Source organism: Nicotiana sylvestris, chromosome 7 (assembly GCF_000393655.2).
Source record: "Nicotiana sylvestris chromosome 7, ASM39365v2, whole genome shotgun sequence".
NCBI lineage: Eukaryota > Viridiplantae > Streptophyta > Magnoliopsida > Solanales > Solanaceae > Nicotiana > Nicotiana sylvestris.
The window spans coordinates 73,754,657-73,770,031 of record NC_091063.1 but is presented as its reverse complement, the minus strand read 5'-3'; the positions used below and the strand labels follow the sequence as shown (position 1 = coordinate 73,770,031).

The window sequence follows — 15,375 nt, the reverse complement described above, 5'->3', positions numbered from 1 at the left end:
GTTAATAGCATTCCCTTCGGGGTCAACCCGATGCCAACCGAAGCTATTGTCCTTGGTCTTGGCTTCCACTTGCTTCGTCTTTCGTCTGTCCCTGGCTCCACGTGTCACTCTATCATTCGCGTATTTAATGTGAATCGATTTTACCCTATATAGATAGACCCCTACTTTCCGGTGGCATATCTTTGTGTCATCGGGAAGTTCGTAAATATTCCTTTCGTGGCGAGAAATTTTTTAAACCCTTCTGAAAAGTTTCTGACCCTTGATAAGAGGCATGTCTCTCCATATTTAATACACCGAATACATGTTACTCCATGATTTAGTAATATTTTTGCCATTTCTCGAGGTAATCATGGCCACTATTTTAGCCGCCATTTCCTTTACTTATACGCCTCATTCTTCTTCTTCTTCTTCTTCTTCTTCTTCTTCTTCTTCTTCTTCTTCTTCTTGTGCACTTAACAGTTTTAGGAACTCTCTCAACTTCTTTGCATTCAACTCTTTCCTGCTTTCACTCTTCTTTAATCTTCTTCTACAAAGAACTCTTATCACCTTCTGCTAATTATAGCTTCTTCCACTAACTCTTCCAAGAACTCCAGTTTTCTCTTTGGTGGGGTTCCGAAGGAGAACAAAGATAAAGAAATAAACCTTGTTGCTAACCCCCCTACGGTGAGCACCATCATGCCCAAAAAACTCAACACAGAAAATGACTTCGAAGAGAAGTTTCCTTCTTCAAGTTCTCGCACTTGGGCTGTTGGCATGTACCCTTCTTCCTTTCGCCCTTCCAGCATTCTTGCTGTGAAGGAGGATTGTGATTCCATGATCTGAACATTATTTCTCCGAACTGGTGGAGCGAGTAACCTTCTCTAAGAAGGGCTTCATGTTCGTTTATATGTACCCATTTACTTTGGGTGCATTTTCTTTGAGCGGGGAATTGAACCCGTGATTTTGGAGCTGTTCCATAAATACCATGTTTGCTTGGCATAGGTGGGCCCTTCTGTATGGCGAACGGTGGCCTGTATATGGTAGATGTGCAAGGAGACGAATGAGGATCTCACCTTGCCTCGCATGATGAATCTCTATTCTCCTAAGATTTTCGTGGGGGAGTAATAAATTTCAGCAAATGTGGCCACCATGCTTTGCTCACCAACATGGATAACAACAACGGCGATGGATGGATGTAGCCGTTTGTCGTTGTTTACACCAGGAATGTCATCCCGGCCACAACTCCAACTTTTCCTGAGTCTATGACTCATACACATAAGTTCAAAGTCTGTCTTTTTTTTTTAAAAAGGTTGTTTCATGTCGTTGATGATTCTTCTCTTTTCATTATTTATTCCACTCGGTGGACACCACCAAGAGTTGAAGGCTTGGACCAGAGGGATCATAAGATTTTGGATATTACCACGCCCGTGACCCGCCGGTGGAAAGAACTGGACCCCAAATACGGGAGGAAGGTCAAAGACCATGGTAAGTTGACTCGTGAAACTAATTTTATCCTCATCTCATTCTTGTGCATAAGAAAATTGGTTAACCACTTTTTTCGTTGAATTCAGGTCTCCCACAGGGCTCTGTTTCCATGCCCTGACCTAGGGGAGCGGGACCGGGGCTCGACCGAGACATCCCAGTCAAGCAAGCCTACCTAGTGCCTACCATTTCACCTCACCCATGAATAATTTGTGGATAAATATAAGGAGTTAAACCAATCAAGAGGATAGTATGCACAAAATCAACTTTCATTCTAATAAAAGCTTCATTTACAGTTACCAAAATATTTCAAATTCAGAGTTAAAAGAGGAAATATCCAACAATTTCAACAATGTTTTAATTAGTTTTCCCTCACTCAAAACAAAATCCACAACATGTCTACGGAGCCTCTAAGTGAACAAGAGTACAATATGGAAGTGCCAACGACAAGGCTCCAACTATACCTCAAAACATAATGTGCAAAATCAAATATCATAAGGCCCCGAGTAGAATAAGGCTCACCGGATCAGCTGAGAAGAGGTATACCTACCATGAACCTGAGCCACCTACTGTAGAGTTGTCACGACCCAAACCTATCATGTCGTGATGACGCCTATCATGGAACTAGGCAAGCCGACTCTTTTACCAAAATAACCCGATATTTCAATTCAAAGATTACCTCAAGCTATTTAATTAATAAAACTTCATAAGATAAATCTGAATAACAAAGTGTGGAAAGAAAAGCCCGACATCGGGGTGTCACTAGTCGTGAGCATCTACTAAGAACTGCCCAATAATACTAAGTCTAACACAGTCTAGAAAACAACTAATAACATCTATAGGAAGACAGGAGGGAGAAGAGCAGGGCTGCAATCGCCATGCAGCTACCTTGTTAACTCCAACAAATCCATGACGAATGAAATCAACACCCGCTAGCATGTCCAGCAACCACTGGATCTGCACACAAAGTGCATGGAGTAATGTGAGTACGCCAACTCAGTAAGTAATAAAAGTAAATAAAGACTTAACAGTAGTGACGAGCAGTAAAACACATAAAGTCCACATCATGAAATCTCAGTAAATATAACATGCTTTCAATTCAGTGTGTGAGTCAAATCATCTCGTTAAAATCTAGTTTTCAGTAAAAATCATTTGAAGATACTCTTCAACAGAGGCTCAATGCAAAAGAGATTAAAAGTGATAAAAATCGTAAACAACCCTCGGGCAAAACATCACTCATAAATAGCCCCTCGGGCAGAACATCACTCATATACAACCCCTCGGGAAAACCTCACAGTCACTCGTATACGGCCCCTCAAGCATATCTCAGATCACTCACTTAGGGCACTCGTGCTCACTGGGGGTGTGCAGACTCCGGAGGGGCTCCTACAGCCCTAGTGCTATAACAAACCACCTCGTGGCATAAATTAATTAGGCCCTCGACCTCACATAATCATGAATCAGTAATAACCTACTGCGGCGTGCAGCCCGATCCCATAATATCCTAAAAAACAGGCCCTCGGCCTCACTCAGTTATAAATCTCTCAATCCACTCGGGCTATCAGTAAAAACAGGATGCTCAGCCCAAACTAACATTTTATATGCATCAAAAAAGGGGTAATAAAGACTGAATTATGAATCGGTAAAAGTAGCATGACTGAGTATAGATTTTCAATCAAAACAGTGAGAGGATAATAAGAAAAGGCCTCTAAGGGTCCAAACAGCTCTGGCACAAGGCCCAAATATGGCATTCAGCCCAATTTATCGAAATTCCTTCTAAAACACATAAGTACCATATAGCTTCAGTCAAATACACAACCTTATAGTTGCTACAGGACGGACCAAGTCACAATCCCCAACGGTGCATGCCCACATGCCCGTCACCTAGAATGTGCGTCACCTCAAAAATAGTAAAATGATACGATATCCGGGGTTTCATACCTTCAAAACTAGATTTACAATTATTACTTACCTCAAACCGATCAAATCCCTACTCCGCGATGCTCTTGCCTCTGGAATCAGCCTCCAAACATCCCGAAGTTAACCAAAAATAATACAATGCAATCAATATAGGCCAAGGAACCAATTCCACACGAAAAACTATCAATTTTGACCAAAATCCCGAAATTCATCCAAACCCGTCCCCAGGTCCACATCTCGAAATTCGACAAAAATAACAAAACTAGAAACCTCTTTAACTGATGAGTCTATCTATACCAAATTCATCAAAATCCGACATCAAATGGTCTCTCTAATCCCCAAATCAAATTCTCCAATTTTCAAGTCCTAACCCCTCATTTTAATCCCTAATTCCTACTAATTACATGCTTAAACAACTGAAAATTACCATAATCACGAGTATTGAGCTCAAGTAACTTACCTCAATGAAAACCCCCTTGATTCCCTCTTCAAAACTCTCCAAAAAGTTCCAAGTCCGAATAAAATTATGAAGAATACCTCAAAAATTCGGGAAATGTTCCTTATATACCTTCTGCCCAGGTATCTCGCACCTTCGGCCCCCTTTATTGCATCTGGGCGACCGCACCTGCGGTCCAAGCACCACACCTGCAGAAATCACTTATCTGCCCAGAGTCCTCACCTGCGCCTCTATCCTCGCACCTGGGGGTTCGCAGATGCGCTCCACTCACCGCACGTGTGATTCCTGGCCTCCTCAGCTATGGCCGCTTTTGCGGTTATTTTTCCGCTTCTGCGGGCACGCACCTGCGGTCCCCACTCCACAGAAGCGGTTATGACAGCCGAGTGAAAAATTTAGCATTCCTTAAATTCCAACCTTGTTCTGTCAACCACCCGAAATTAACTCGAGGCCCTCGGGACCTCTACAAAATATACCAATAATTCATATATCATCATACAAACTTAGTCGAACCTTCGGAACACTTAAAACAAAGTCAAAACACCAAATTACCCTCGGATTCAAGAACTTCTAAACTTTTAAATTCTGCAAACGACTCCAAAACCTACTAAATCACCTCCGAATGACCTGAAATTTTGTACACATGTTACAAATGAGACTACGAACCTGCTCCAACTTTCAGAATTGCATTCTGAACCTGAGATCAAAATTTCCACTACCGACCCAAAAACGCCAAATTTTCAATTTTGCCAATTCAAGCCTAATTCTATTACGGACATCTAAATCACATTCCGGACATTCTCCCAAGTCCAAAATTACCTAACGGAGCTAACCGAACCATTAGAATTCACATTCGAGATCGTTTACACATAAGTCAATATCCGGTTGACTTTTCTAACTTAAACTTCTAAATAGGAGACTAAGTGTCTCATTCCACACCGAAGCCACTCCGGACCCGAACCAACCAATCATGATACGATGAAATACAGCTGAAGAACATATAAGGAAGAAGAAATGGAGGAAATGGGGCTATAATTCACGAAACGACTGGCCGGGTCGTTACAAGAGTCACTTGCATCTATTAAAGATGCAACGTCCTCGACAAAAGGGATGTTAGTACATATGGAATAATACTAGTATGTAAAGCTCAATACCTTCTCATGAAATAGAATGATAATATAAGAAGGGTATAATCATTAAAGCAACAAGGAAAAACCAATGATATCCAAATGACAAGTTAAAACATAACAATTTTCAAATTATAAATTTACATTTTTGGTTGGGAGATCATTAGCCTCCTTTCATCACACCATGGACGAGGCATGAAGTCCGATCAAAGCTCGATTTGCTGATCCATCTTCCCATGAATGAATGTGGATCGACATGCTGATGCAAATAAAATACAATAATAAGAAGGAGGAACTACCATGCACGTGACATGGCGTCCGATAACCACCCAATCGGCTAGGTTGTCTCCCCTCATATGCCATGAAAGTCTACATCCAATCCAAGGTCGGCAACAATCTCATCCTAATTAAGGGGAATAATATCAAAACATCAATCTTATCCCAAATGATGAGAAAAACATCAATCAACTCCTACACAGTCGCATGTAGTTTTAGGTGTGGGCCATTACAACTCACTCTTTCTCGGCTCGCTAATGATACTCCCAAAAATATTTTTTGTATACAAAGAAAATAGAAATATAAATGTATTCATCTCATAGCCTTTCATACCATATATAGCTTCATTAGTACTTTTAACTACTCACAAATCATTATTTCATTGGCTCTCTCAACCATACATAGAGTTCTTTATTCATGGCACGATGACCGTATTTCACATTTTACACTTTCATTTATTTACTTCCAAGGACCGTTATCATAAACATCAACATATAGTATATTCTGAAAATTATGACTTTAAGTTCATTAGTAATGAAGGCTTTAAATACAGTGGATTTATTTCCAAAGAATAGAGCATAATGATTGGTAATTGATGCACAATTTAAAATCATAGACAATTAATACACCATTTATTCTTGAAATACTCTTGCCATAAAGGTCAATATATAGTTTTCACTCATGAGTATGTAAAGTCTCAAAATACCTTGGGAATACTTTCAAAGGAGGGCGTGATGATTTACAACTGAAACATGATAAAGAGGGGGAGCATAATATGATAAAGAAAATTTGAACATGGCTCTACATTTGGAACTTACGAAGAACTCATGGATTCCGATTCTAGAAAGGGAGTTTAATCAACATACGTAAAATTCGCCCCTTAATGATACTATAATGGTCCACCACACTAAACAACTTCAATATGAAATAATGCAATAAAATTGTACCAATATAGTAAAGATATTTTACATTTTGCTCACATAGGCATTATGTCAAGCATCTTGTGTGCACATCTTTCTACAACCTTCATCGATGATATTTCTTCATCTCATACCCACTTTTTCCACACCTATTCATACTACAACCAACCTTAAATAGTTTAGAACCTCCAATAATGTATTCATGTCTTACCATCAATCCCCAACCAAACTTTTCATTCTCTACAAATTCTCAAAATTCTAATTGGTGAATTTATGGCTTCCAATCATCCTCCCATAAGTTCTACCCCTAAATTCCTACTCATATATATTCTTTTTTAAGCCATGAATGCAAGTCCAAATAAAAAGAATTACCTTTTGGGAGTAAATCTTGCACGGTCCTCACTTGAGCTCTTGGGATGATTCCTTGAAATTCTAAAGGTTCCATGGTAGATTGGGTTAGTTTTAGATTCCATGGTAGATTGGGTTAGTTTTAGGATGAAGTTGATGGAATGAAATACTAAATTAGTAGGGAATAGTCACATTGAAGATGGGAGGTGTTGGAGGTCTTGAGAAAGTATAGAGGAGCTCCAAGAATCGGCCAAGAGGAGTGGGAGAAGTGAGCTACCGAAATGCCTTTTATAAAGGCTTCAAGTCTAGCTTGTCCATCCTTGTGCATCGTGCGGACATGGACAAGCTCTCATTCAAGTTTGCATGATGGGGCAATACTTCACTTTTTTGCTGAAATGACTGGGGTCTTGGCTCGTTCAAATGCGTGCAGCGCATGAGTTCAAACGAGCCCCCTAGTTGCATCCTTTCTATATTTCTTTTTTCCCAACATACCCTCCTTTGATACCTTGCTATGATGTAGACCTTAATACACTTCTAAACCTTCATATAAGTAATACACGATGTTATCCTCATCCATGGAATCTTGGATACACAAGCGAAAAGTGGAGATCTCGAGATGCGATTTAAGGCCTTACACCCTTAGCAATCTTTGCTTGTTCCGCATGCCTTACTTTAGTAATTTGATCATAACTTCTTGTAGAAATATCCAAATGACAAATGGTTTGATGCGTTTGAAACCATATTCGAAGAGCTATGCTTTATTTTTTCTATGAGAGTAATACCTGCTTAAAGTTAGGTGTTCTACAAATTGAGACATCCCTTGCAAATTCTTTCCACTTACAATCCTCCTTAATATGTTCCAACATACCTTAAACATATATTTTCTTTTCAAAATTATGTGTTTATATCCCATAGGTCTCCTTTAATACTCGAAAAAGTTTTTCCCAAATATAGTTGGCGCACTTTAAAATCTTAAATAATTCAAAATTTTTATGGGGCCTTAAACTCTCCCTCGCTTATGATCATTCGTCTCCAAATAAGGGTTAGAGTCCGCCATAGACACGCAATGTGACTTAAATCTTCATCCACCCACTAAAAGCTCCAAAATTTGGCTAACTCCCTTTTCAAAAATTTCGACAAAGTTTCCCCTGTATGTGGGCCCATCCACCTGTTAGAGAGACCTAGAAAACACTCTTAGCTAGACATCCACAACCCAACGAAATATCAAAATATATAAATAACCTCAATCTCAGCATTACATCACCAAAAAGTGGTATCTCAACATAAGTTATACATGTTTAAATCATAACACATAGAAAGTACTTTTCTAACCACAACCATTTGGTTATACAAACAAGTGAGAATATTTTCTTTTATAACACCCTCGGCCTCCCAGGTGACCTCCTTGACTCATAGGTTTTGCCATAACACTTTGACGGAGGCACTCTCAACTTCTAAACTCGACTAAACAGGATGACAATCAGGTACCTCTTCATAGGTCCAACCTTCATTAATTCCCAATATTCTCCACAAGGGAAATGCACGACAAGTTCCCAATCACTTGCTTTCACAGGGACACATGAAACACAGGATTCATGAAGGACAACTCTGGAGGTAGTTCGGGCATGTGCGCTACTTGACCAACCTTCCTCGAAATTCCATAAGGTCCGATATGCTCTGGACATACCCTTATTAACAAATTACATAATATCTTCACGGTGAAAATCTTGAGAAGCACTCATTCACTTCTTAAAACTCCAAATCTCTATGTCGAACACCCGATTTGAACTTTTGGCAGCCTTCAACCTCCTCCACCATATTCTACGATATGTTTAAATGAATATTACCATAGGGTTTTTTGCCAGTAAGCTTGATCATGGAATGATACTTTTTCTTTGACATGCTTGAACCTACAACTCCAACAAGTTTAATGAAAATAGGAACGGCGGGGTTCAAGATTGAACTGGAGTTTTTCAAGAATCCACCAATGAGTTGAGAAAATAAACCTAGGGTTATGACTAGAATCCACCAATGTTGCAGAGGTGTAAAGAGAAAATAAACACTTGTTATGTGCTAAACATATTTTTGCTATAAAAACTCTCAAACTACAATACTAGGACACATCATTGGTAGCTACAACACTAGGAACGAGGTGAGTTACTTATTGAAGATGGAATCAAGTAGATTAAGTGTACACATAGAAGGTAAACAAGAGGTCGTTCTATGATGAATTTGCAAGGACCTCAAATTTAAGAGGAAGCCTTATACCGACAAGTGACGCTATCGAATTAAAACACACACACACACACACACACACACACACATATATATATATATATATATATATATATATATATATATATATATATATATGAAGGGTGTTGAGATGTGCTTTTAAGTTGTTAAGTAGTGAAGAGGATAATATCCACAAAGGAAGTGAAGTGATTTTTTATATCCTATGAGCCACATACGAAAGGGAGAGAGGTTGGTTTAAGAAAGATCTCAACACTAGGTTTCTTTACATTAGACTCTATGCCATGTAGGTTAATATTATGATGGCGCGTGCACAAGTGAGCGGATGTTATTCATTTAAAATAGAGGGTTATACGGGAAATTCGTCAGGTATAGTCCTTTGTTGGGAATTTGGGGAAGCAAGTGGAAAGTATTAACCTAGGGTTATGACTAGATTCAAGGAAATCATTATAGGACTCAATTCCTTAAAAGGTTGAGTGTAAGAGAATTGTGGTAAAGAGGCTCCATGAATAATGCGTCTCATTCAAAAAGTAGGCACATGCGTTGTGTGAGTCAATGACATGTCAAGATCATGTTTATGTTGGCTCTTTAATATAGATGTACATCTATGACAAGGAAAATTATGTGGTGTTCATAATGATGTATTAATAAGTGACTTACTTGGTGATCTTAGGTTGTCGGGGCAGTGCCTTAATTGATGCCCCTCCATTCCACACCCATAACATACATTGGTAAGATAGTGGCTTACCCTCAAATGGCACCTCCTAAACTTTACGCAACATGGATAAGATCTGCTAGGCTGGCTTGTCTCACTGGTGAGATCTTTGGTACCATCTATTTTGCTTACACCATGAGCATCCTCCCTACCCTTCCTTTTGGCCTTCATCACGGGAGGGTTAACAATCTCTGAACCTTCTTGCTGTGTAGGCCCTTGGAATTGCCCAAGCCTGCCGCCCCTAAAGCGCTCCTGAGTATACCTGCGACATGGTGCCAAACGTTCCCTTCCACTCGCCGGGCAGATGTGGTTGGGATTACCTAGCCTGGTAGACTTTTTCTTCTTGTTCCCCCTCTTCCCACAACCATAACATATTTCAGGAGTCATCCAACATATCCCCAGGTGGCGCTTCTTACAAATCAGACATTTCGGCTTGTTGGTATGAACAACCCTCTTTAGTTTCCTAGGCGCTTGCGCCACATGATTCAGTAGTGTGGTGACATAAAGGGGAACAAGTGCATTCCCCCAGCAACTAGTGCTTCCAATCCCTCTACGACTCGACCCATCCTTCCAATGAACTCTTGTGCAATCTCCCCCTGATTTAATAACGGGGCCACTTGCTCCTCACTGCTTCGAACTTGAGGTCTACTCATCTGAAAAAGGAGACATGATGGGGAAACTAGCTTCCTATCTTGAGCTTTATAGCACGATCTAGAATTTTATTAAAGGGTGATATTCCTAAATGTACAAGTAGACTCCTAATTATAGATGCGGTTGATAACACACCAATAAGAAGGACTCTACTAGACATGGGTTTGAGACATTCTAGGACACTTTCAGATCTTAGACTCTGATACCAAGCTTGTCATGCCCTGACCTTGGGGAGCGGGGTCGGCGCTCGATCAAGATATCCCAGTAAAGCAAGCTTACCTAGTGCCTACCATTCCACCTCACCCATGAATAATTCCAAGGATATTGACTTTAAATACATCGTTATGATAAATACATAGTGACTTTCAAGAGGATAGTGCACAAAACAAATTTTCATTCATACAAAAGCTTCATTTACAGTTACCAAATTATTTCAAATTGATAGTTAAAAAGGGAAACATCTAACAATTTTAATAATGTTTTAATTAGTTTTCCCCACTCATAACACAATTCACAATATGTCTACGGAGCCTCTAAGTGAACAAGAGTATAATATGGCAGTATCGACAACAAGGTCGGGCTATACCTCAAAACACAATATGAGAAATCAAATTTCATAAGGCCCCAAAGTATAATAGGGCTCACCGAATCATTTGAGAAGAGGTACACCTACCAAGAACCCAAGCCACCTGCTGAGAAGTCACCTACATTTATTAAAGATGTATCGTCCCCGGCAAAAGGGACGTCGGTACATATGGAATAATACTAATATGTAAAGCTCAATGCCCTCTCATGAAATAGAATGCTAATAACCACCTAACCGGCCAGGTCGTCTCCCCACATATGCCGTGTGAGTCGACATTCAATCCAAGACCAACAACAATCTCATCCCAATTAAGGGGAATAAACTCAAAACATCAATCTCATCCCAATTAAGGGGAATAACATCAATCAACTCTTACACAGGCACGTGTAGTTTTTGGGTGTGGGCCATTATAACTCACCCTTCCTCGGCTCGCTAATGATACTCCCAAAAATATTTTGTATACAAAGGAAATAGAAATATAAATGTATTCATCTCATAGTCTTTCATACCATATATAGCTTCATTAGCACTTTTAACTACTCGCAATATTATTATTTCATTGGCTCTCTCGGTCATGCATAGAGTTCTTTATTCATGGCACGATGTCTGTATTTCATATTTCACAATTTCATTTATCTACTTCTAAGGATAGTTATGATAAACATCAATATATAGGATATTCTGAAAATCATGACTTTAAGTTCATTATTAATGAAGGCTTTAAATACATTGGATTTCTTTCCAAAGAATAGAGCACAATGACTGGCCATTGATTAATACATAGACTAATACACCATTTATTCTTGAAATACTCTTCACAAAAAGGGCAATATAGAGTTTCAACTCATGAGTATGTAAATATTCAAAACACCTTGGGAATACTTTCTAAGGAGAGCGTGATGATTTACAACTGAAATATGGACTCGAATTCTATGCAATTAGCCACAACAATCATATTTGGACATTTTCTCACAAAGGGGGAGCATAATATGATAAGGGAAATTTGAACATGCCTCTAGTACATAAGCATTTAGGAACATCAATCATTGGAAGCAATTCCGAATAGTAGGAACAAGAGTTTGAACAAACCACATTTGAAACTTACGAAGAAATCATGGATTCCGATTCTAGAAAGGGAGTTTAGCCAACATACCTCAAATTCGGTCCTTAATAATACTATAATGGTCCACCAGGCTAAACAACTTCAATCTACAATAATTTAACAAAATTGATCCAATATTAGTAAGGGTGTTTTACATTTTGCTCATCTAGGCATTATATCAAGCATCTTGTGTGCACATCTTTCTACAACCTTCATCAATGATATTTCTTCATATCATACCCACTCTTTGCCCCACCTATTCATACTACAACCAACCTTAAATATTTTAGGACCTCCAATGACATATTCATGTCTTACCATCCATCCCCAACCAACGAATTCATCAAACAAATCACTTTTCATTCTCTATAAATTCTCAAAAATCCAATTGGTGAACTTATGGATTCCAATCACTATCCCATAAGTTCAACCCCTAAATTCCTATTCATATATTCATTTTTTAACCATGCATGCAAGTCTAAGAAGATGGAATTATCTCTTGGGAATAAATCTTGCAAGGTCCTCACTTGAGCTCTTGGGATGATTCCTTGAAAATCTAAAGGTTCCATGGTGGATTGGGTTAGTTTTATGGTGGAATTGATGAAATGAAATACCAAATAAGTAGGGACTACTCACTTGAAGATGGAAGGTGTTTGGGGGTCTTGAGAGCATAGATAGGAGCTCCAATAATCGGCCAAGAGGAGTGGGAGAAGTGACCTGCCGAAATGCCCTTTATAAAGACTTTAGGCCTAGCTTGTCCATCCTTGCATGTCGCGCGGACATGGACGAACTCTCGTTCAAGTTCACGTGCTGGGATAATACTTCACTGCTTTGCTAAAATGGATGGGGGTCTTAGATCGTTCAAACAAACGCGGCGCACGAGTTCAGACGAGCCCCCCCTAGTTGCATCCTTTCTATATTTCTTATTTTCCAACTTACCCTCCTTTAATACCTTGCTATGATGTAGACCCTAATTCATTTACCAACCTTAATATAAGTATAAAACTATGATATATTACCCTCAACCATGTCATCTGGGGTACACAAGCAAAAAGTGTAGATTCGCGACGCGATTTAAGTCCTTAAATCCTTAGCAAAACTTTGTTTGTTCCGCATGCCTTTAGTAATTTGATCATAACTTCTTGTAGAAATATCCAAATAACAAATGGTTTGATTCGTTTAAAACCAGATTTGATAGGCTATGCTTTAGAAACAAAATTCATGGAAACTATCTTTTTCCTATGAGAGTAATACCTGCTTAAAGTGAGGGTGTTGTGCAAATTGAGACATTTTTTTCACTTAATACATCCAACTTGTTCCACACAAATTCATCTCACTCACAATCCTACTTCATATGTTCCAATACACCTTAAACATATAGTTTTATTTCAAAATGATATGGTTCTATCCCATAGGTCTCCTTTAATGCTCGAAAAGGTTATTCCCAAATACCGCTGGCGCATTTTAAAATCTTAAATCATTAGGAAATTTTTACGGGGCCTTAAATTTATTATCATCCCTGAGGAAGATATTTGGCTGATCCCACAGAGGCTGCGAATTTACTGAATGAGGCTTTCACCTAACATGCGCCATCAAATATTCTTCCAGTGCAAACGCTTTCTCTCGGAGTCCCCAGCTGGAGAACAAGCAACCAAAAAGGCAGCGTTTTTTCTCGACCGGGGGAGATAATAAAAAGGTGAAGAAAGTTGTGTCGCGAGCCAGCCACAGTCACTGTAGTGATTGATGATTATGGGAAATCTAGTGATGAAGGGGTTTCCCTACAAAGAAGACAACGTCCTTCATCAGCTCAACAAAATGCTCAATATGAAGAGCTTGTAACACCAACCGGGGATGATGCCCAAGCGCTCTAGGAGAGTTTGACTTGGTGGGAGAATGTCATTTCTCTCTTTCCAGTCCCAGTTGCTGCTCTCGGTACTATGAGGCTGAGTACTGGGCCTGTTCCGTCTTCGATTGGTGAGCGACCAACAACCAGCATTGCCTTTTTTTGCAGCTGCTTCTCAATCCACAACACCATCAGCTCTATCTCCTTCCATGCTAGCCATACCTTTGTCACCAACAACTGCTACATCAGCCCCACCGGCCGCATACCCCCAAGAGGAGGATGTAGTTCCTTCCCAGTACCCAAACCATGGTAATTTGGGCCACAACTATTTGCCCTCTTCTGTAGATCCCCAACGGAGGAGGAATATGTCCTTTTTGTATCTACTGAATGACATCTGTTGTCCCGGCCAGTGGAACTCACTAATTACCTGAAGCTGGTTTCTTAAGAGAAATATAAGAAGAAAATACGCTCTCTTTCAGGGGAGTGTATGATAAATAATGCCATGCACAACGTAACAATGATATTGTTCTTGTTCTTTTTACTACTTGTTTCCTTTTGACTTGCTATGACAAAGTTTCTAACTTGGGCTTCGCTTCGCAGGCCAACTTCCTCGCTTTCGAGGGCCTTCAATAGTTGATCCTTGATAAAGAATCAACTGTTGGCTGAGAGGGACCAAATTGATGCTCGCCTCCGGTGCTGGAAGCAAAAGCTGCTGAAGTTGGTGAGTTGGAGGCTCAGCTGCAGTAGAGGGAGTAGGAAGTGATGGCCCTCACCCAAGAATCCTCTTAGTTAAATGTACAGTTTCAAGAAGCCAAGGCTAAATGGTCTGAGGTCTAAAATGTTGTGCTTGCTGCAGCCGAGCGCGAGGCTGCCTTCACTGAGCGAGTAAATAACTTGGAGGTAGCCTTGAATTCCAAGACTGCAGAGGCCACTGCTGCCGAGGAGAAGCATGCCCAGATGGAGGATAGGTATAAGAGGATCATGGACATAATAAGGTCCATATAACCACCATCCATGATCTTGATCTTAGCCTTAGTGTTGCGAGATCCAAGAGGGATGGCCTTTCGACCGAGGTTGAGCAGCTTAAATCAGAACTTCAGCGCTAAGCGAATTCCCTCATCATTGAAAAAAACATACTATGTATAGCATGAGGAGAAAAACCTTGGAAGAGGCTCAAAAGGGCATCATCGATATTGACAATAAAAACGCTAAGGCTCGAGAGCTGGAGTCAACCGCTCGAAGACGCCTCTTGGCTCAGCCTGATGCAAATGACTCTTCTGGCTCCGGTTCTGAGTTATCGGGAACTGAGGAGAAATTTTAAGAGAATAATGGTGAAGGCCAAGATCTCAAGCCAATGGCAGATATGTTTACTTCTCATGGGGGCGTTGATTCTTCTCTTTCCCCGAGTTCGGGAGCCGATATAGTTTTGTTTTTTGCTTTCTTTTCCTTTATTGTTTTCTTTGCTCTTACCAATTTTCTGGTAACAACCTGCTTCAACCCACTTTATAAAATAATCAGTTAAAATAAAGAGAAATCTTACCTTCCCGGGAGCTGGTGACAGCGGCCCGACTATATCCATCCCCCATTTCATGAATGGCCATAGGGACAATACCGAGTGCAGTAGCTCTGACGGTTGGTGTACTAATGGTGCATGGCGCTGACACTTGTCGCTAGGGGTGGACATAGTTTGGGAAAACCCGAAATCTAAACCGAAATCCG

The 15,375-nt window shown here is 40.0% G+C and overlaps 1 protein-coding gene across 1 annotated transcript; it reads left to right on the top strand.

The window, feature by feature from the left end:
- Positions 1 to 349: 349 nt before the first annotated feature.
- LOC138873310 (hyphally regulated cell wall protein 3-like) lies at positions 350 to 14,977 on the top strand. The gene is made up of 5 exons (XM_070151762.1): positions 350 to 458; positions 563 to 805; positions 13,825 to 13,965; positions 14,513 to 14,624; positions 14,803 to 14,977. Exons 1-5 carry the CDS (start codon positions 350 to 352, stop codon positions 14,975 to 14,977), a joined length of 780 nt encoding a protein of 259 aa, XP_070007863.1.
- The last annotated feature ends 398 nt before the right edge of the window (positions 14,978 to 15,375 follow it).